Raw genomic sequence first — 24,277 nt, 5'->3', positions numbered from 1 at the left:
TTGGCCCAGTTTCAGTCACTTTTAGGGTTAAGTGAGTTTTATAAAAGTAGAACTATTACATCTCAAGTGTATAAAGAAGTTGCCCATGAATCGTGGGGACACTTACTGCAAGCATAGAGTCCATATTCGCTCTAGAACCCGGTCGGAGACAGGAAGCCCATGGGTCAGCAGTGCTCTCCTAGATACCGGCCACACTCCAGGATACTTCCTCAATGTGATATCTTGCCTCTTGAGCCCTTCTGATTCAAGGAAATGAACTCTTTCGTGACTCCACAGTTAAATGTTATTTGAGATGGAAATGAAGAAAATTCTTGCTTGTATATAAATTATAAAAGACATAAAAAGCAGTTAATCAAACTGATATTTATACTTATTTAGAAGTATTTAGAAATAGGTAACTATTAAGTCCATTTTCCAAGAAATAACAACTCCAGAGTGATTTAAGAATAGTTCAAATTTCAAGTACAATTCTGGGTCAGTATTGTCATAGTCTGCTATAAAAGGACTAAGGTTGGAAAATTTAAGGTTTTCTTTTTGGCCTTTTTTCTTTCGTGTTACTGATTATGAAATTAAGAATTACAATAACTATACTATATAGTCTATTTTATTTATTATAAAAAATAAAAGAAGTACAGTTCTAAGTGATACTGTGAAAATGTCAAGACTTTCATAACATTTTCTATTATAAAAAACTTCTTAATATAACAATGAATTTTTAACTTTGTTATTATTTCCTACAAATTAAATCATAATATATCCTCTAAGGAGCAGCAACTTATTTAGAGAAACCTTGTAACAACTTGGTGGTGAGATTGATTTTGATCAAGTGCACATTTCTTTTAGTAAAAGATGATGAATGTGACTCGGATGCGGAAAATGAACAAAACCATGATCCTAACGTGGAAGAGTTCCTGCAACAACAAGATACTGCTGTCATTTACCCTGAAGCGCCTGAAGATGACCAGAGGCAGGGCACACCAGAAGCCAGTGGTCATGATGAAAATGGTAAAATGACCTTCACTATTGTTTTCATCTTTTAGATTATTATTTTAATAATAATTGATAAGTATTGGCTGTATTTTAAGTATTAAAATTATGAGTCACCATTATTACCATGTTGAATTAAAATTTTTAAATTGCATTCATGGACTATGGGAACCCACCTTTCTATAAAGTAATATTTTTGAACCTTCTATTTATAGAAGGTAACATTTTTTGAACTTTCATAAAGGAACAGATGTATTTTGAAAACCAAAATGGATTCCCTTACAGAAGTAGGGAATAACTTCTGTAATAGGACACTACCATCATATCTTAGTGTCAAATTAATGGCATCATGTCTATAGTGCATGTGAACTCCTGGGGACAGTTTGCTTTCCACTAGTTTATGTGGCAGGAAGTAGTGAAAATGGAAGTTTGATTGTACCTATGTACCTACTGCCCCTTGATTCTTTTTCTCTGTTCTTAACAAGCAAAACCTGGTTGTTTGTTTGAAAATGTGCTTATTTGAAGACAGTATTTTGCATATATATTTGTCCTATCTGGTATAAATAGTATGTAAAATAATGTAATTTGTATTTTGTCTGGTATAAGCAATAGCATGTAAGTTGTAATTTTACTAATAATTTGTTCACACTCATAAAAAGAAATAAAGTATCATTCTTCCCTTCTCTACCGAAAAAAAAGTAGTCCTCGTGCACTATCTGTACTAAGCACTGGGAAGTTTGAATGTTTGAAGATAAGTGGAAATATGTTAATATTCTAAAACTGCTTTATTTTTTAGGGCACCTAGTTCAATGCTTTTATTTACTAAATATTCAAGTAATCAACTTTGCAACATTTTATAAAAACGTTTTAAGATAAATAGTTACAACAACATGGAAATAGAGAAGCAAAGATTTCCAGGATACCCAGAATCTCCATTATCAATATAACACACAAGATTGAGACTTTTTGGCACAACAGAACCCCTACAAGAGTCCACTCTATACAGTAGGATTAACCTTTGCTATTGTGTATTCTTAGAGTTTGGACAATTGTACAGTGATATGTCCATACTTCTGACATCACACAGTCTTTTCGCTGCTTAGAGTACAATTATTGTGCTCTTCTGCTCATCAAATTTTTCCACCCCATGCCACCAATGAGAGATATTTTGATGTCTTTTTGTCTTATAATTGGAGTCATAAAATATGTTCCCTTTTCAACTTGGCCTCATTTGCTTATTGCTATACACTTAAAGTTCCTCCATGCCCTTTTACGATTTGAAAGCTCTTTTTTAAGTTTCAAATAATATCTCAGTGTCTTAAATATATCATAGTGCATTTACTTATTTATCCATTTGCCATTGTAGGTTTCCTTTTCTATAGACTTCATAATGTTTGTTTTAATCCATAAAATAACTTGCTAGGAAATTTTATTATAATTGTATTTAATATGTACATCAAGTTGGAAAGAACTGACTTATTGACATTATTATATTGATCCCATATGTGACTGTGGTTTATTCTTCTATCCATCACTTTAAAGTTTTTATCATGTAAATATCATATATATTTAAGTTTTACACCTAGCAAAAATCTTTAAAATTATAACAAATATCTTTACCTCTATATATACCATCTCAACTTTATAAGTCCTGAAATAAATGAAATTTTATTATTCTACCTTTAAGGTTTTGAAGAAAATTAATAAGAATCACATTGAAAACAAGCCTATCCCATTACAATCGACTAATATACCTTAAATCATAAATTAGCTATGAAAAAAGTATAAATTAGAAGTTTCATGCCATAATATATAGAATTTTCTATAATTAAAACAGTGACAAAGTAACTAATAGGTATGTGATTCTAGTTGTTGCTTCCATACTTTCAAAGCACACTATTTTCAAGACCATAAATTTTTGCTCCTGGATACTCTGTATTTCAGCAGAATTATTGGTATTCTATCAGTCTGTTTGTCTACTCAAAGACTCCATAGTTAATGACATTGTAATCCTGTGAAGTTCTACCATTTGTACTTTAATTTTTAATTTTTTTTCTCTTAACATGTTACCATATTAGCTGAAGAAGCAGAGGTTACAGTAAAAAATGAAAGGGAAATAGAAGTAATTAAGTACATATGTATGTGTTTCTGTGTGTAAAATTTTCATTTAAAAAGTCAAAAAGCATCAGTGAGAGAAAATAACAAAAACTAAAGATATGATCACATTGCTTATGTCAAATAAGGTTAAGCTTTATTAAGTCCCATGTTACAAATTAGCACAGTAAATCCTGTATATATTAAGATCCATTGTGGATTAATAAAAGTCATGAATTATAGTGTATTTTCAGTTCATATACTTAATACTTTTAGGTGTACAATATGAAGCAAAACAAAATAATTCACAGTATTAAAATATTTTCACAGTAGATGTTCAGTCATACCATCAGTATCTACTTACATATAAAAATTGATTATCCTCAGGATCTCTTTTTTCCCGTCAGTATCTCTTAATTCACTGAACATTAACTCTCTTAACTGAACTAGTATACAATAGATTAAACATACCTTCCTGAGGCCGTGTTTGGGCAAATTATGCTCCATTTGTGATTTATCACAAATTCAAACTCAGTATGAAACAAAGATTTGTTCAAAGGTAATGCTACCAATCTGAAATAACTACATATCAGAGTAAGTTTAGGATCACTATATCACTGTATCACTGTCATCCCGTTGTTCATCAGTTTTCTCGAGTGGGCACCAGTAATGTCTCCATTATGAGACTTGTTGTTACTGGGTTTTTTTTTTTTGGCATATCGAATATGCCACGGGTAGCTTGCCAGGCTCTGCCATGCAGGCGAGATACTCTTGGTAGCTTGCCGGGCTCTCCGAGAGAGGTGGAGGAATCAAACCCAGGTCAGCCTCGTGAAAGGCAAATAAATGCCCTACCCAATAGAAAAAATGTTGGGTGCCACACCCAGCGTTGTTCAGGATTCGCTCATGACTCTGCACTCAGGGATCACTCCTGGAGTCACACAGGGCCATATCTCATGCTGGGGATTGAACCCGGGTCAGCCACGTGCCAGGCAGTCACCGTGCCCACTATACAGTCTCTCTGGCCTTCCAAAATATTTTTTTAAAAATTAAAAAATATGTCGTGGTCACAGATACATGAAGTATGAACAGTGAAAATATGTTCAATCAGGGCCAAAGAGGGACTCTAATAGGGCTCAAGGTGCTTGCTTCACATAGGGCCACATATGGTCCCCTGTGGAGTGACCCCTGAGCACAGAGTCACCTGTGGCCAACCCCCTCGCCCCAGAAAGACGTTTAGTCAGAGACTAGTATCTGTAGTAGTGTCGAATTTATTATATGGATTTATTCTAGGAATTGTAAAAGGAACTTGACTTGTATGACAAACCTTCCTCATCAAAGTGATTTTTTTCAGAAAACAAATCTTCAGTATTTTAAGAGTTTTTGTCCTTTAAAACTGACTTATTCCACAGGTTGCTTAACATATCCGATAGATTTGAGTTTTGTTGCTTCAAAGCTAGTAAGCTTTTAAAAAAAATGCTTAAAAGTTCAATGAGTGTTGATTTGTGACTATTTTGTTAAAATATCGGTCATACAAAATTATTAGTATTTCATTTAGTTATAAAGATGATGAAGAGAGCAAACATAATACTCTGATTCTGAATATAAGAAGCTTGAGTCATGGGAAAAATGACTTTGTAATTGTGGTGCCACAATGAAACACCAGTGATGGACTTCGACTTCTGCCATTGTAACCAGCTAAAATCAATAGGACATTTAGGCAAAACAGCATAGAGAATGCCCAGGTTGATTTCTCACTAGCCTATATATTGGAATTCGTGCTATACAAGAAAAGTATGATTTACAAAATAATTTCATTTGACTTTTATTTGAGTAACCTAGTTCCAAGTGCTAAATTTGATACTATCATCATGACAAACTAAGAACTCCAGTTGCCTTGTTCACTGCTGACAGGAGATGCTGCTATCACAAACTTTAGGGGATTTCACTCTTTGAGTTTATTATATATTTTAAACACACTTCAACATATATTTTGTTTGAGAAGTGCACTGGTCAGTGCTCATGGTCCACTCACAGCTGAGTGCTTGGAGGACCATATTCAGAGCCAGGGATCAAACCCAGGTCTTCAGCATGTAAAGCATGTACTTGGTCAGTTGAGCTACCTACTGAACCCTATTTAAAAGTTTGGGATGTATATGCATATATTTTTAGTTTGGGGTACATAGCCAGCAGTGCTCAGGGCTTACTCCTAGTTCTGCACCCAAGGAACACTACTGGCAGGCTCAGGGGACCATATGTGGTGTTAGGGATCGAACCCAGGTCAGCTGCATGCAAGGCAAGTGTCCTACCCACTGTACTACCATTATGACTCCATATTTCATTACTTTTTGCTATGTACATGTGGATTCTTAATTTATTTTCTGCAGTCTTGTTCTTGAGCAAGAAATTTTATCTATATGGTTTCAAATTCCAAATTAAGGTAAAGTAAGTTTATAAAGCAATTGGAGAATATAAAAATTTCTTTGGTAGTCTGATATTCTATAAGAAATTCAAAACACAGAAATTGTGTCACTTAGAAATTTATTTCTGAAAACAACTTAATTAAATTGTATTAATTTGCAAAGTAATACTACATTTTAGAATTGTCAGATTTAAATGGCTCCTTATGTAAAATATAGTTCACTTTGTAAACTCCAATTTGAGCATGTTATCTTTGTTTTCTGCAAGATAGCCTATATTGATTTATGAATAATTACATGGAAAAGTTGCAAGCATTTCATTAGGGAAAATAATTCACAATAGATCTCTTTGGGCCAGTCATAGCTCTTCCACACCTTTCCTCCCAGTTTTCTTTTGATCTTAATTCTCTTTTTTGTTGTTAATACTCTTTGTTCTTAACTCAATGTATAATTATATAGGGGAATCCTGGGAACATAGTGTCAATGTGTGCTTACCTATGATGACAATAAATTAACAGTGTTATTTCCAAATTTTAATAAACATTAATTATACTGTTACCAGAAGAAAGATTCTATTATGAGGTACATGTCCTCATAATAGAATTTATTTATAGAAAATTTTATAATAAATGTTTTCTCTAACATAAACATTTGTAGTTCATTTTGTTAGTTTTGTAATTAATCATATAAAAGAAAGGAGGTACCATGATGAAGTAAAAGGATGGGATTTTGAAGTTAGACAGCACATGTTTGAATCCTGATATCATTATTGTAGACTGTGTTGACTTAATATTTAGCTTTCTTTTCTACTTAACAGTGATTAGTATCAATATATTACTTGAAAATCAAAATAAAGTTATACTGATTTTTTTAAAAATGATGTTTTAACTTTAAAATACATGCCCATTCTTTCACAGGAACACCAGATGCATTTTCCCAGTTACTCACCTGCCCATATTGTGATAGAGGCTATAAACGTTTTACCTCTCTAAAAGAACACATTAAGTATCGCCATGAAAAAAATGAAGATAACTTTAGTTGCTCCCTGTGCAGCTACACCTTTGCTTACAGAACCCAACTTGAACGTCACATGACATCTCATAAATCAGGAAGAGACCAGGTAAGTAAGATAAGAGCATTCAGAAATTTCCCAAATTTCGATAACTCTCGTGGAAGGCAAATGTTTAATATGTCTCATATACTCACAAATTAAATGGATATAGTAGACAGTTTCTTGTCTATGACCTTATAAAGATGAAAGTGAATATATCTTTGATTATTTAGTCATTCCTGAGTTTATAGTCACATTCATTTTTAGAGTTAATTTCTTTTTTCTTTCTCAGTTAACTTCTTTATTCCAGTCTGTTTCTCTTTCACACTAAATTTCTAATTTCTTTCCACTAAATTTCAAAATTCATTCTACTAAAATATACTCCACATAGGAACAATATGGGTTTCATAAAACACATGACTAAATACTGGCAAATTGAGAATGATATAAAATAATGAAGTTTAATTTTGCTAAAACAGTGGCTACTTAATTAATTTTGAATATAAACTACTGTGTGATTTTTCCAATAGTAAGAGTATTTACTTCCTTGAAAAACCTTATGTTTGGATTAAAACTAATTGGATTCTAATTCATTTTTATTCTGAAAACTCAAATTTCATATGATTTTTTATACAAATGCCACTCTACTCAATTTCTGTAAGTGTAAGCAAAACCTATTTGTAATTACAAATTACATTTAAACCACTGACTGGAAGAGTAGTCAAAGGAACTTTTGCCAAGTTTTCATTTTATCAGTCCTAACAATATCAACTGTAAACTGTGAAGTTAATATTGACTTAATCTGACTTTAAGAACTAAAAATATTCAACTTCACATGGAATATATTTTGCAGTTTGTGTACATGTTCATTTATTTTTAAGAAAGGACTTTGAATATCTATCTCGTTAAATGGAGAACTTTTGCGTAGTATATTTCTGCTGTAGATTATGCGTCCATTGAGATCCAGTTAAGCTCTTGGATAAGATGATGATGATGATAAAACAAACAAAATGCAAACAATAAAAACAACAATTAAAACCCAGGGTAAACCTATTTTCAGGACCTTGCCAATAGCATTATGAAGTAACAAAATAGGGCAATCACAAAATATAGGATCAAGATAGCTTCTTTAGAGAGAGAGGCTAGTAATTAAGGCTATGGAGGAATATTTGAAATGGAAGTGAATCCGAAAAAAAAGGAATGAGTACTAAGAAAGAACTACCCTACTATGGCTCTATAAGATACCCCCTGTTTAAATAACCTTATCTTCTCAGGAAGACAAAGCGTTGCATTTTTATCTTAGAATCCTGCCATGACTACATTATAGACAGGAAGTAAGGAAAGAACCTATCCATGTGACACCTGGGAGGTGACCACTCCTGCAACTGCTGCCACCATAGCTGTTCTATTCCAAGGATCCCAGAGCATATACAGAACTGATAGTGTCAGTGGGAGATGCCTGTGCAAAACAGCTCCCGAGAGATCTGATGAGTTACTTTGGAATAATGTTTCTGATTAATGACTATAATATATATACATATATATGCACATATGTATGTGATATATTTTATATAAATGTGGTTGACTAAGGTAAGAAAGGATCTTTGATAAATGAAAAGACCAGTAAGGAAAAATTATAATTCAGAGGTCCTATAAGTAAGTTAGGGTCCAGGGCAGCAAATAAAGGACAGACTGTACACGTTGCTGGCCTTTGAAAAATCATGTCACAGTTTAACAATAAGAATTCCCATGCCCTATTCATTCAACAAACATTTGAGTTTTCTGTTACATCTCAGATCTGTTTTCTCTGTTAAAAGTATAGTACTTTAAAATAACAAACAAAATCCCTGTAGTAGAGAACATATATCAGTGGGTCATCTAAAGCATAAATACAGGGCCCAAAGTGATAATACAGTGGGTAAGACATTTACCTTGCAGAGGCCAACCCAGGTTCAATCCCCGACAACCCCCTTGGTCCTCTGAGCCTGCAGGACTGATCTCTGAGCAGAGATCCAGGAGTAAGCTCTGAACACTGCTGCATGTGCCCCCCCCCCAAAGAACAGCAAAATTAAATTAACCGTAAAAGCAGTTAGTATGAAGAAAAGGTAGTGAAAGCTACTGTCTTTTATGCAGAGTAGGAAAATCTGAGAATGGGACACTGAATGAAGCGAAGGAACCAATTATGGAATGATTTGGAGAAGGGTCTCCCACAAGGGAGGGGGCAGGGTGAAAAGGGGAAAAGCTCGAAGCAGAAGTCAGCCAGGTGCCTCCAAGGTATTGAAAGGAGGCCAGAGTCAATGAAGGACAAGATTGGTGATGGAGGGAAGGCATTGCATGAGAGGGGGCGGGGGGAGAAATTTTCATGATAAGAATTTTATTCTAAAGTATAATAGGAAAGTCTTTGAGGGATATTGAATTCTTTTCTAATGTTTAAGGGAACACTGACTTTTGAGTCACATCTAGATCAAGAAGGACAAAATGGAAACAAGGAGACCATTTTGAAGCTGTTACTATTAAAAGAAATTACAGAATAACCCAGGAGTTCAGAGTCTAAGCAGTATTCAAATAAGAGTGTTCACAAAGATAGGAAAAATTAGAAGAGGAAAAATTTAAATCTCAACGCTATCGTGTAAAGGTTTATTTATTTATTATCTTCCATCTGGCAGCGTCAAGGAAACAGATGGCTGTAAGCCTAGAATTGAAGTGAAGGTCTAGGGATGTCAATTTGAGAGTTCTCACCATATAGTTTGAGTTTCGACCTATGGGTTTAGATGAAACCAGGCCTAAAACCTAGTAAGTGATGATAGCAGCCAATAAATAAGTAATGAAATTATAAAGCAAAGTAAAGAAATAGAAAAGTTATGTGCAAATAAACCCACTAAAGGATTGAGACATGGGCTTCTGCTAGAAAACTAGTTGAGAGCAAATCTGGAAACTCAGAACTATAAAAAACTTGGAATTGATTCAATATATTTAGGAGTTAATAGTGATCCTTCAAAAGTTTATGAGCAGGAATCAATACACTTCCATTTAAGCAGTGCTTTTTTTGGTAGATTAAAAATTCAGAGTATATTTGCAGTACATAAAAGTGAAACTTAATTTGAAAAAGGCAGAACACTATTTATAAATATACCCCATATTTAGTTGAAAAAGGGTGTTTTTTAGGGGGGAGTAGTGTACGGGCACACTCTTTGTTGAATTACTCCTGGCTCTACATTCAGAAATCACTCCCAGCAGCCGGCCCGGGGTACCATATCGGATGTCAGGGATCAAACCCAAGTCAGCTGCAGGCAAGACAAACTACCCTACCTACGATATTATTGCTCAGACCCTTGAAAAAAGTATTCTTCTGCATTTTCAATTTTAATTATTTTTAAATTTTTCTCTTTCAATTGGGGCAATACCCATCTGAGTTGGGGAAGTGGAGAGAGGGTGCTGGGGCTGCTTCTGACAGTGTTTGGCTATCTGTTGTATTGAAAATCATCCAAGTAAAGTGCAGTTTGTAAATACCAAATTTAAAAAGACACAGAATAAAGTATTGATAAAAGCCAAGCTTTTCTTCTCTTCAGCAGATCTGTTCTTCTATTTAGTACGTGTGCTTTAGACAGATTATATAATGTTCTTAACACAGATCCTTTATAAGTTTGGTATCCTTGTAGAAAGGAATCTTATTTTTGCTAAATGCTACTTTGCTTACTAAAGTATGATTTTTCTTTACCTGAAAAGAAATTTTCTACTATCATACTTTTTTCAATAATACTTAGTTTTTGCAACTGTTTCAGTTTGAGGTTTTTTTCATAAACAAAATGAAAATGATCACCAAAACATTATTTCTCACAAATTGGATATTAGTATTCTTTATATAATCTATTATATTTATATTCTTTATATCTAATGTTTTTTTGAATAAGGAATAAAATACTCTTTTTTTTCTTATAGAGACATGTGACACAGTCTGGGGGTAATCGTAAATTCAAGTGCACTGAATGTGGAAAAGCTTTTAAATACAAACACCATCTAAAAGAACACTTAAGAATCCACAGTGGTAAGGATTTGTTTTATTTCTACACTTTTAATGTCATTGCATTTGTGGTAATAAATAACTGTTATGAAATAAGATTTGCACTTGTGATCCAGAAACCTTTGTTTTCTTCAAATTAAGGACTAATCTGCAGAATCTTCATTTTTTTATAAATAGTGCTATTTGGGTATTTTGATTTTTAAAACACATTAAATTAATTAACATCCTCTAAATTTTGGGCTAAAGCAATAGCACAGTGGGTAGGGCATTTGCCTTGCACTCGGCTGACCTGGGTTCGATTCCTCCGTCCCTCCGGAAAACCTGGCAAGATACTGAGAGTATCTCGCCTGCACAGCAGAGCTTGGCAAGCTACCCATGGCTTATTCAATATGCCAAAAACATGAAGACGCTACTGGTACCCGCTTGAGCAAATTGATGAGCAACGGGATGACAGTGACACAGTGATACTCTAAATTTTAATCAAATATAGCATCTTTAAATAAGAAATACAACTAAAACTTGTATCTCTAGTTTATAAAATTATGAACAACTATATTTGCATTTCTTTAGAGTCTTTCCTTGAACAAAACCTATAAAGAAGACAATATTAGTAGTGCACATTCCTTGTTACACTATGAAATCTATCACCCTTTTATTTGAATTATTTTTAGAAATATAATGGTTGACTAATGAAATCATATATTGCTTATTTTGTACAAATTATTTTGCTGACTTACATTGTAAGGAGGCTTTGGATAGATAGTGATATCTATATTGCATTTGGAAACTATTTCTAGAAATTTTACCATACTGCTCTATAAAAGCTAAATAGTATGTATTTTATCACTAAAAAGTATTCCAACCAGGATTTTTACAAAAATATATTTTAGTGCATCAATGTTCAGACCTTGGTGATTGTCTTTCAGGGTTGGCTACAGGATTCTTTATACTTGCTCTTATGCTATTAAAAATTTTCATTAAAAACATTTTAACTTACCTTTTTACTAGAAATAATTTGAGCTTGTGGGTAGCTATACGGCAAATTCAAGAGGTTTTTCTAAATGTTGAAATCAGGGTCAAGGAAAGAAAATTAGTTTTAGTTAATATGTGAGATGATGTCAAATAGTCATTTTTGCAGTTGACAGGAGGATTAACATATCTATAAATGTTAGAAATTTGGGGAGCATAGATCATACCACAAATTAAAATGCCCATCTAGAAACAATCCAAGTATATAATTTTTTGAGGGTCTGGTCTATTCCAATTGAGGACTACTGTATTGTGCGAGGACAGGTACCAGTCTGAGGCTGTTTGTTACTGCTTCTAGAAGAAATAGAGATAGAGCATAAGCACTTAGAAACTACTGTACTAAGACCATCCAATAATGGTTTTATTTTATTTTATACATTTGAAGTCAATGGGACCTCTAAATGAGGTAGGAGCTCTTTTCCTAATTTTTCACTGGTAAGAAACTGGAGGCTCAGAATTTTCTCAACTTATCTAGACTCACTTGGAAAGTGCCTGTCAAGTCTGGGGCTCTGAAAGAAACATCCTGACTTCCAAGCCATTGCCTGACCCAGTGTATACCTCTCCCTCTCTGTACAGATTAAAATACTCCATATGACAGAGAGATACATTTATTTTCCTAGTGTCTGTAGCAAGAGAAGTACATAGCTCATCTAAAAGTTTTATCAAAAAATGTCAACCCTTAAACAGCATTATATTAGACATTATCTCATTTCATCCCCACTGGAAAGTTTTTATTGGGGCCACACCTGGGGGTTCTGGGTGCCTTTGGCCTCTCCCAACAAAGCTCATTTGTGTGACTGGCAGTGCTTGGGGTGGGGGGACTGAACTCAGGTTCATACATCCTTGGTCTGTGCTCTACAGCCCCCCGAGCTCTCTTTCCAGCCCTCTCCCTGGAAATTTTCACATAACACATATTTGAGTATTAATAGTTAACTCCTTGAAAAAATGTTGACAAGTGGGCATTTCCAGAGGTAAGTTAAGTAGATAAGGATTCTGAAAACTGTCCCTTTCAGGTTTGAATAATTTGAGTATATTTAACCTATACAGGGAAATATCAGGATACATGTGACACTACTGCATCAGTTTGTTGGTTTGACTAATAGAAGGAAAGTTATATTTGTTCTGTGTACACCAGAAAGGAAAACGAAGACAGGGGAGACAGAAGAGTAGGAAGCTGGCTTTGACGTAGTCTTTGGATTTCTTAAAATTATATCATGAATTTTCCTTTATTATCGCATATAATGGCTAGCACCAACCCAGGTGTAGGTACATTGGTTTACACACCAAAATACTAACAGTTGGAAAGGTTAAGAAAACAGTATATGACACTGTGGCAATGCCAGAGTCCAAGTCCATGGTTGTCATTAGACCTGAGATGTCTTCCTTAGACCTGTCCAGCAGATAATGACCTCTTTATGAATCAAGAAGTTGAAGCAGAAAGTGGCTCATGTCAAAACTATAAAAGCATGACTTCCTAAACTTTACCGCATATGACTACTTTTCACTTGAGGAAATTTTATACAATCCCTGATATATAGGTACATAGCACAGGTACATAACTAAAAAGATCTATTGATAATATATAATAAATTGATTCTTAAACAAATTTTGAAGATTTTTCCATGGCCATCCCCATGTTCACTTACATGATCCCATATGAGGTTGTGACCCACAGTTTAAGAAACCAGTTCCTAGGGACGTCGGGGGATAGCTTGGCGGTGAGTGCAGTTTGCATATAGGAGGTACTGGCTACATCCCTGGCACCGCATGTGTTCCATCCCCTGAGCACTGCTGTGTGTGGCCAGAAGAAAAAAGAAAGTATCTGATAGAGGGATTCTTACACCATTTCCTGTTCTAATAGCTGATCATTCAAACAGTCACTTTAGCAATCATTTAATGAGAAAATATAACTCACTATTTTAAACTTTACAATATTGAGTTACATAAAAAGCAGAACCACTGTTGATTTCTCACTGCTTTTGTGTCATTTGTTTTACCTCATGAGTGGGGAAGATATAAGCTTATTTTGAGGTTGAGTAGGTAAGTTAGTAACACCACATGTCATAATTCTACAATTAGCCATCCATCCATCAAAAAATGTTTTGATGTCCATCTTTGTGAATGGCACTGTAATTGGTACAAGAGAGAAACAAAATAACACATAAGATCCAAAAGTTGCTACCTCATTGACACTGAAAGCTTATATGTTTTTTATAAATTAATGAATGCCATCTTATATAAATTTAAAACAAAGCAAAACTTTGAGAGTTATGAAACACATAGCTCAGTGTTCCTCAAGTTTCCCTAACAAAGTAACCTTAAGGCCAACAAAAAATGTCTAGAATATCCAGGGAAGCAGTTTAAAGCTGGTCTTTAGCTACAAGAAACTTTTGACATTGTGATTTTTTTCTAATAAATCACCCTTATGTAGCACCTGTACAGTATAGTATCATCAGTTGTAATACAAAAATGGTTTAAATGACCATAGCCACTGTCACTAAAATTGAAGTTCTAACCTAGTGTATATCCACTCTTGGAATACATATATCCCAGTTTAATAAGCCAAAGTTTATAACAAGAACTATCTTTTATTCATTTAAGGTTTAATGCACATTAAGAGATAGTTTCAAAGAACCATAGAGTATGGATGCTCTATATTCATATGATTTATACAATGAAGTACAGGCATTCATAATTGTTCAATCTTATAGGAGACTTTACTCTTTTGCTTTCCTCTGTTAACTAATTTCTCGTTCATATGATTGAGGAAAAAATCGCATTAAGATTATGAAACAGGATAAGAAAAGAAATAAAAGAGTAGAAGGTGATTATTTGGTATTTGCAGTTATTATAGTATTTAAGAATTATTTGAAGTTTTAAAGTTAGCCATAACATTATATACATATGATATGAATATGATAACTCCATATTGGTTAGTGAAAGTAGCCAAAACTAAGGGTATTCTAATCTTTAATAGGTTTTGAACTTTCGGTGATCTAAGTAAAATCATATCTTAAGCATACACAAGAACTTCTTAATATTATTTCAGAAAAGTGTGGATGCATAAAAATTTATAAACATATATGCTTTTGTGTTTAGGAGAGAAGCCATATGAATGCCCAAACTGCAAGAAACGATTTTCCCATTCCGGTTCCTATAGCTCACACATAAGCAGTAAGAAATGTATCAGCTTGATGCCTGTGAATGGGCGACCAAGAACAGGACTCAAGACATCTCAGTGTTCCTCACCATCTCTCTCGGCATCACCAGGCAGCCCCACAAGGCCACAGATACGGCAAAAGATAGAGAATAAGCCCCTTCAAGAACAACTTTCTGTAAACCAAATTAAAACTGAACCTGTGGATTATGAATTCAAACCCATAGTTGTTGCTTCAGGAATCAACTGTTCAACCCCTTTACAAAACGGGGTCTTCAGTGGTGGTGGCCCATTGCAGGCGACCAATTCTCCTCAGGGTGTGGTGCAAGCTGTTGTTCTGCCAACAGTTGGTTTGGTATCTCCCATAAGTATCAATTTAAGTGATATTCAGAATGTACTTAAAGTGGCAGTAGATGGTAATGTGATAAGGCAAGTTTTGGAGAATAATCAAGCCAATCTTGCATCCAAAGAACAAGAAACAATCAATGCTTCATCCATACAACAGGGTGGCCATTCTGTTATTTCGGCCATCAGTCTTCCTTTGGTTGATCAGGATGGAACAACCAAAATTATCATTAACTACAGTCTTGAGCAGCCTAGCCAACTCCAGGTTGTTCCTCAGAATTTAAAAAAGGAAAACCCAGTTCCTACAAACAGCTGCAAAAGCGAAAAGTTACCAGAAGATCTTACTATTAAATCCGAGAAGGACAAAAGCTTTGAAGGAGAAGCAAATGATAGCACTTGCCTTCTGTGTGACGACTGTCCAGGAGATATTAATGCACTTCCAGAATTAAAGCACTATGACCTAAAGCAGCCCACCCAACCCTCTCAAGTCCCTGCCCCTGAAACGGAGAAGCCCGAGTCTTCTGTTTCATCCGGTTCTGGGGATGGAAATTTGTCTCCCACTCAGCCACCTTTAAAGAACCTCTTGTCTCTTTTAAAAGCATACTATGCTTTGAATGCACAGCCAAGTGCAGAAGAGCTTTCAAAAATTGCTGACTCAGTAAACCTACCGCTGGATGTAGTGAAAAAGTGGTTTGAAAAGATGCAAGCTGGGCAAATTTCAGTGCAGTCCTCTGAACCCTCTTCTCCAGAACCAGGCAAAGTAAATATCTCTGCAAAGAACGATGATCGGCCTCAATCCACAAACGCAAGTGAATCCCAGGACAGCACAATACATCTACAAAGTCCTCTGAAGATGAGTAACTCCCCAGTTTTACCAGTGGGATCAACCGTCAACGGTTCCAGAAGTAGTACATCATCCCCATCACCTCTGAACCTTTCCTCATCCAGAAATACACAGGGTTACTTGTACACAGCAGAAGGTGCACAAGAAGAGCCACAAGTAGAACCTCTTGATCTTTCACTACCAAAGCAACAGGGAGAGTTATTGGAAAGGTCAACTATTACTAGTGTTTACCAGAACAGTGTTTATTCTGTCCAGGAAGAACCCTTGAACTTGTCTTGTGCAAAAAAGGAGCCACAAAAGGACAGTTGTGTTACAGACTCAGAACCAGTTGTAAATGTAATCCCACCAAGTGCCAACCCCATAAATATTGCTATACCTACCGTCACTGCCCAGTTACCCACAATTGTGGCCATTGCTGACCAGAACAGTGTTCCGTGCTTGAGAGCACTAGCTGCCAATAAGCAGACTATCCTGATTCCCCAGGTGGCTTACACGTACTCGACTACAGTCAGCCCTGCAGTCCAGGATCAGCAACCGTCCTTGAAAGTGATCCAGCCAAATGGAAATCAGGTAAAAAATATATGTATCTACATATATATGTAATACACATATGCGTAAATGTGTGTTCCATCTCAAACTTGTTTTATAAAATGCTACACTTACTTCAGTTAATTTTTAAAACAATGTGATTAGAGCAAAGCCAGTTGTTATTGCTTTAAGACTGTAATTTCTTTTACAAAAGAAAAAGATTAGTGTCTTCTTTAACTTCCATAGCATCATGTCTGGTTTGTTACCAACCTAAGATATAATTACCTAGTAAAGTTTAAAGTATACTTTTGTGAAAATGATTGATTTATATAAGTTTCAGCTAAATCCATGACTGAAGCTGTAAAGAGTAAAGGGGGGGAAATGGAATGCTATTTAGATGTAGATTTCTTTTTTTAATCTTATATTCTGAAAATTCAGAATATATTGTGTCTGGCTTACTACGATTATTTAAATAGGGGAGACATGTTCCCATCCACTGGCAGTTTATGCCAGACAAACTTAGCTATCACTTTGTACACATTAAATTCTGTGTTTACAAGTTTATAATTCTTTTAAGATCCATTTAGTTGTAAACAATATATATAATAAAACGTGGTTATGACTCTTCATGTACATTTTCCCCTTGTAACTTTCACTTCAAATCCATGAGAGTTTGGGGTAGCCTTTTTGTCACCGTTGTGTTCCTCATTGGTGAGATTATTTTGTCTTATAACTTTGATTACCTCCCCATTTTACCCATCAACTTTTGATTGACTCAAATAGATACTAGAGATAAATGTGAGTGTGTCATCTCTAAGATGTCTGTGGATGCTCTGATAATTTTATTACTTTCATTGAAATTTGATGTAGACACAATCAAATTATCATAGCATCCATTGACACCTCACAAATGACCCAATTCCTGCATATCTGTAGCCTTGCAGTACCATAATAAATATTTTAAAATATTTAAACTCTTAGTTAATGAGTATGTTTTAAGGCAAAATGGTGGAATAATCTTGATGATGAAATTAATTTCTAATAATCCTGATGATGGCACTAATAAAATGATGGAACTAATTTCACTACAAGCTCCTGCAGGATTCTTTAGCCTACACAAAATCTTTATGCCCAGTAAGTCCCTCCTGACATTACATGAAACAGTTTTGTTTCACTGAAATTTAAAAATTGTCCAGCCTCCAGGCATGTTGCTTCAATGACACAGCACACCCTAGTATGTACAAAGCACTTAGTTTGTTTCCTTGCATCGCACGACACTTTCTTCTCCCTCAGTTATCACTGGGTCCAAGAGTCCAATTGATAGAAGGAGCTGGTCCTATCATTTGGATACCCCTCTAGGTATGGTGCCTGAAAAGAGTGTCAGAAGCTCTTGCATGTTTTTTCCATCATGCTTCTCAGAAAAGTGATGAAGCAAGCCTCTCTTTCCAAGGAGATTGTAGCATTTTGTTCATAAAATAGAAGATTGGAAGATACAGTTTGACACATCCCCTCTAAAAAATAGAATAATTTTGCTTAACAAAACACAGAATGAAAAAATAGATAAATGATATAGTTAAAAATTAGTGACTATTTTGCAAGTCTGTTAGTTAAAACTTTCTGCCAATTGCCAATTTCTTATAAATTCATCATTCATATGGAGTCAAATCTTGGTTACATATTTTATATTCATTCTTTTTTGGTGTCCCTTGCTTTTCAATACCAGGAATATAAATGTCCAAGTGCTTTGTTGTGTTATTTTTGGTTCTGGGGACGCACCCTGTTCTGTGCTCAGGAGGCTCCTGGATCTGGACTCCAGAATCACTCCTGACGGTGGCTGGGGGCTGAATGCAGTGTCAGGGATGGAGCTGGTGTAAGATAAGCACCTACACCCTGCGCTATCTCTCCTGCCCCCTGAGCACAGGATTTTGCTACAGTTGTTACTGCATTGCCTCTAATCCTACTTTGCCAGTGTCAACCCTCCCCCCATCCAAGTCTCACCAAGAGCTAAGCAGCAGTGATGAGTTTGCTTGCTTTGATAAAGTTCTGTAAAATATAAATCAATCTAGTTGCTTAACCCATACTGTTCTTTATGTCCCCTGTTTACCTTTTAATTTTAAATTAAATTTTCTTGATGGTTTCATTTAGGATGAACGGCAAGACACTAGCTCAGAAGGAGTATCAAATGTAGAGGATCAGAATGACTCTGACTCGACACCACCCAAAAAGAAAATGCGGAAGACAGAAAACGGAATGTATGCTTGTGATTTGTGTGATAAAATATTCCAAAAGAGTAGCTCATTATTAAGACATAAATATGAACACACAGGTATGTCAATAAATCTGATATAACTTTTTCCCCAATATGAACTCCCCCAAATGCCTTATAATGGTTTCGTTTGTTTAATACCATCACTTAATTTCACGACTGTGATCTTCTTTTGCAGGGAAAAGACCTCACGAGTGTGGAATCTGTAAGAAGGCTTTTAAACACAAACATCATTTGATTGAACACATGAGATTACATTCTGGAGAAAAGCCCTATCAATGTGACAAATGTGGAAAGCGTTTCTCACACTCTGGGTCTTACTCTCAACACATGAATCATCGCTACTCCTATTGCAAGAGAGAAGCTGAAGAACGTGATAGTACAGAGCAGGAAGAGGCAGGACCGGAAGTCCTGACCAGTGAGCATGTTGGTGCTAGGGCATCTCCCTCTCAGGTCGACTCAGACGAGAGAGAGAGTTTGACAAGGGAAGAAGACGAAGAGAGTGAAAAAGAGGAAGAGGAGGAGGAAGATAAAGAGATGGAGGAACTGCAGGAAGAAAAAGAATGTGAACAACCACAAGGGGAAGAGGAGGAGGAAGAGATGGAGGAGGAAGTAGAAGAGGCAGAGAATGAAGAAGGAGCCAAAACTGAAGATCCAGTGAAGGATGGTGGAGCTGTAAATCAAGCCAGCAGCTTGGAACAAAAAGTAAGCGAAAATAGTGAGCAAGTGTCCGAAGAAAAAACAAACGAAGCCTAATAGTTTTTCTAGACGGAAAATAAATTCAAATTGGTAATGAAGTTTGTTCTCTATTATACATGCTTTCATAGAAACACGGTAACCTGTATACTGTGATTTCTGTTCACTACTGTGTAAAGTAAAAATTTAAAAAATACAAAAAAAAACATACAAAAAAAATCCGGGTGTGCCTGAATCTCCAACCTAGTAATTTTTCATGCATTTTTCAATGTTAGGAACAAGTTTGTAACGTGAAGCAGATTAGAAAACTTTAATGACTCAGAAAGCAAAGGTTTAACAGGTTAAAGGAAGCTGATTAATTGGATAAGCTCTGGCATTGTTTCTTTTTTTTATCAGTATTAATTGTCATTCTTATGTTGGTTTATTCTTAAGCTGTACAATTGGGAGAAATTTTATAATTTTTTATTGGTAAACATATGCTAAACCCGCTTCAGTATTTTATTATGTTTTTTAAAATGTGAGAACTTCTGCACTACAAAATTCCCTTTGCAGAGAAGTATAATACAGTTTCAAACCGTGCTAACTACCTTTTATAAATCAATCTAGAAGGTAGTGATTTCTAATATATAGATGTCATAGTAGAACGTATTATCATTTAAAGTGTATTGTTAGCCTTAAGAAAGCAACCGATAGAAGAACTGAAGTTTCTTACTCATGTGGTTTAAAATGGAGTTCAGAAGATTGTCATTGAGTTCTGATTGCAGGGACTAACAGTGTTAATACTGGTAAGGACAGCAGAGTCGTCAGAATCAGTGTTTGTAATTGTGTTTGAGTATGTGATAACAAATATGAAGGATATGATATGAAGCTTTGTATCTCCCTTGGCCTTAAGCAAGACCTGTGTGCTGTAAGTGCCATTTATCAGTATTTTTCAAGGCTCTCGCCCGCCTTTGTTCAATGTGTGGCCTACAATAACTAGCATTTGTTGATTTTATTTGTTATATCAAAATTCCAAATAATTCTTAAAACCACTGACTCTGTCAGAGAAACTGAAACACTGGGACATTTCACCTTTAATTCCTCAGTATTCATTTTACATCAATTGACTTTCAAAATTTCTCTAAAGAAACGAAAGGGAAATTTTCTAATCTGCTTTCTCCATGTACTTGCATTTTTGACATGGGCGTGCCATTGTTATTTGGCTCATACCTGTTTCCAAATGTTAGTTATTATGGACCCAGTTTATTAAGAACATTAGCTGATTTTACCTATCAGTATTATTTTATTTCTTTTAGTTTATAGATCTGTGCAACATTTTTGTACTGTACGTCTTCAAACCTGGCAGTATTAATACCCTTCTTACTGACATATGTACTTTTAGTTTTAGAAAACTTTTATATTTATGTGTCTTATTTTTATATTTCTTTATTTATTACACAGTGTAGTGTATAATACTGTAGTTTGTATTAATACAATAATATATTTTAGTATGAAAATTTGGAAAGTTGATAAGATTTAAAGTAGAGATGCAATTGGTTCTCTTGCATTGAGATTTGATTTAACAGTGTTATGTTAACATTTATACTTGCCTTGGACTGTAGAACAGAATTTAAATGGGAATGTATTAGTTTTACAACTACAATCAAGTCATTTTACCTTTACCCAGTTTTTAATATAAAACTCTTAAATTTTAAAATTCACTGTGTGACTAATAGCATGATGCTCTGCAGTTTTATTAAGAAATTAGTCTAACCATAAAACTCTCATTTCCTTAGTAAGCCAAATTAGAATAACCTTATATAAACAGTGTTGGGAACAATGTTTAACATTTTGTGCCAATTTGTTCCTGTATTCATGTATGTAAGTTACAAATCTGACTCTTCATTTTTAATTTCCTTGTTACACCATGGCCATTTTCTAGTTTTTTACCAGACTTCCCCCATCTCACAATAAAATGCATCAACAAGCCTGACCTGCTGTCATTCTTTTAATCATTACCAACATTTTCTGCAGAAAACTCTATGAAATGAGTATTCCGTTGTCATTCTGCACTTGTTTTAGGGTAACCTACTAAAATTTTTTAGATATTAACTACATAGTTGTGGGGAATTCTATGGGTGATTGTTTCTGGGAATTTCAGGAGTGACATCAGAAGGTCCTCTTCGTGAAATCCTTGACTCCCCTAGGATTGATCTCAAACTGATCTCATGACACCTGGTTCTTCGGGTCACATCAAGGTTTCCTGGGTTTAGATGCTTTCCCTATACTCTGTTAGCTCCTTATCATTGCTCTTTAGCACTCTCAGACCCCCAAGGGCTCCTGAGCACCTGGAACCCAATAGGTACAAAAATATTTGATTCAGCAAAATTTTTAATGAAAATATAATTTACAAATTAACAGACCTCAGCTATGTTCTTATTCCTTTTGCTCCTGATATCACTTATGTATCTCATTCTAGAATTGAATCATTTCTTATCAGATCCTATTAAACAGTAGATATAATAGGCAAATAATAAATTATACCTTTTATAATCCTGTACTATTCTAATTGAGTTTATTTCTAGATATTTTTCTAGTACTTAATTTCATGAGACATGACACAGGCATCCAGGGCCTTTCAATATGACTGTCCCCAGGAGTTTGAGCCCCCAGTAGACCCAATCCTCAGTATTTTAGAACTTATTTCCCTTTCTAGGACCTCATATTCCTAGATACTTACTCATAGTATATTGCTTCATTTTGTCTGTCACTGAGTATAGCTGTCCATTAAGCAAATTTTCTCTACAGGATTAGAAAATAATAATTAACCCCTCTTGGAAGACATTCTTCTGTAATCATAATAAGAAACTCAGGGAAGGCATTGTTTGATTCATAGGGGTGGATAAATGACTACTAAAGGAATCTACTCATTATCAGATTTTGAAGAGGAAAATATGTATTCACCCAATATTCACTCAGATGAGAGTAACCCCATTTTATTTACCTCTTAACCCAAAGGTACTTCACTACTCACTATTTTCAAAAAATTACTTTTATAAAAACCTTACAAAATTTAAAGATCATATGTACATGAACACATACATGAAAAGTAGGAAAATAAGTACTCGAATATAGGCCTACTTGGTGTCAATCCCCATGTTCTTAACTAACCCTGTACCACATCTTATGTAAAACTAACATTTATTTTGAATATATATACCCAATGGGCATTTGAGGGGAAAATATTAATCATCACTGCTTATTAGGGAAGGTCACATCAAGGCAGAGATTATTCCATACCAGTGTGAGTAACACACTTGAAGCAGTCCCTAAGCAACAAATTCTAGTGGGGCATGTGAACATGGGGTCTTTATCTACTATTGGCTAGCTCAGTCTCTATGGAAAACAGTATGAAGACTTCTCAAAAAAAAAAAAAAAACATAAAACCTATCAACCACATCTTGGCATCTATCTCGAGAACAGAGACATTTTGTTCTAGAAGATATTTTCACACCTATGTTCATTGCAACATTATGTACAATAGCCAAGATCTAGGAACAACCCAGTTGTTCGACATTAGATGAGTGGATAAAGAAATTGTGAGCTCGATCTATCTGTGTGTGGATGTGTGTGTGTGGATTTGTGTACACACACATTCACACAATGGATTACCATTAAGTTATTAAGAGAAGATGAAATCTTGAAGTTCACTACAATCTGGATGGAACTAAAGGGTATTGTGCTACGCAAAGTAAGGAGAAAGATAAGTCCGTGTTTTATTCTCAACATTTGAGATATGTTAAGAAGCCATACTATAAACCATAAAAACAACTTGTTCAGAATGACAATATATCAGACAGGTGCTTGCCTTTCATGCTCCTGGCCTAGGTTCCATCCCCAGCACCGAATATGGTCCCCCTGAGTCAGTACTAAGCCCTAAGCACCCCTGGATGTGGCAAAAAAGACAAAAAAAACTAAAACCATAGAACAATTTAATTCTAGAGAATTACAAGTTGTTTTATATAATGACAAAGGAAGTGAAATCATAACATATATTGCAAATACCCCTAAATTTTTGAAAATTAGTATAATTCTAACACATAGCTTAAAAAAGTATAATTATAAAATATGAACTAAATTAAAACTGCATATCAGAATTTAGAGACTATCAAAACTGGTGTATACACTAAATGCTTATATTAGAAGAAAGAGAACTCAACTATTTAAACTTCCATCTTTAAAAAAACTCGGGAGAACTCAACCAAGCTTAACATAGACAATAATAAAAATACAGAGTCAAAGACGCACACCAAAAAAAAAAAAGTGTGTGTCTTAAAAAATTAAAAAATCATTAACAAATCAGAATATGTTATTTTGAAAAGAGCAACAAAGCATTTTGTTTGGCTATGTAAATCTCTGGACTGGAGCAGTAGCACAGCGAGTAGGGCATTTACCTTGCACACCACCGACCTGGGTTTGATTCCTCAGTCCCTCTCAGAGAGCCCAACAAGCTACCAAGAGTATCCATGCCCGAGCGGCAGAGCCTGGCAAGCTACCTGTGGCATATTCCATATGCCAAAAACAGTAACAACAAGTCTCACAATGGAGACGTTACTGGTGCCTGCTCAAGCAAATAGATGAACAACGGGACAACAGTGCTATAGTGCTATATAAATCTCTAGTCAGGCAGATCGATGGTAAAATTACCAATAGCAAGACAAAGAAAGGCACATCTTTACAAATTCTACAGAGGGAAAAAAGGAAGCAAACCAAGTTTATGCCAGTAACTTGACTGCTGAAATAATTCTTAAAAAACTCAAAATACCAAACTATAAAAAGATAACCTCAAATAATACAAGTTCA

General features: G+C 35.0%; 1 protein-coding gene across 2 annotated transcripts in view; it reads left to right on the top strand.

The window, feature by feature from the left end:
• The window catches only part of ZEB1 (zinc finger E-box binding homeobox 1), a 155,266-nt gene extending 133,859 nt beyond the window's left edge, over positions 1–21,407 (top strand). For both annotated transcript variants that reach the window (XM_055146855.1, XM_055146854.1), the window contains exons 3-8: positions 844–1,005; positions 6,416–6,618; positions 10,489–10,594; positions 14,699–16,515; positions 18,619–18,799; positions 18,918–21,407. In XM_055146855.1, coding sequence (XP_055002830.1) covers positions 844–1,005; positions 6,416–6,618; positions 10,489–10,594; positions 14,699–16,515; positions 18,619–18,799; positions 18,918–19,495 — 3,047 coding nt within the window. In that variant the 3' untranslated portion in view covers positions 19,496–21,407. The remainder of the gene's footprint in view (positions 1–843; positions 1,006–6,415; positions 6,619–10,488; positions 10,595–14,698; positions 16,516–18,618; positions 18,800–18,917) is intronic.
• Positions 21,408–24,277: the final 2,870 nt, after the last annotated feature.

Source organism: Sorex araneus, chromosome 9 (assembly GCF_027595985.1).
Source record: "Sorex araneus isolate mSorAra2 chromosome 9, mSorAra2.pri, whole genome shotgun sequence".
Classification (NCBI taxonomy): domain Eukaryota; kingdom Metazoa; phylum Chordata; class Mammalia; order Eulipotyphla; family Soricidae; genus Sorex; species Sorex araneus.
The sequence above is the reverse complement of the archived record's forward strand: the minus strand, read 5'-3'. Positions and strand labels throughout refer to the sequence as shown.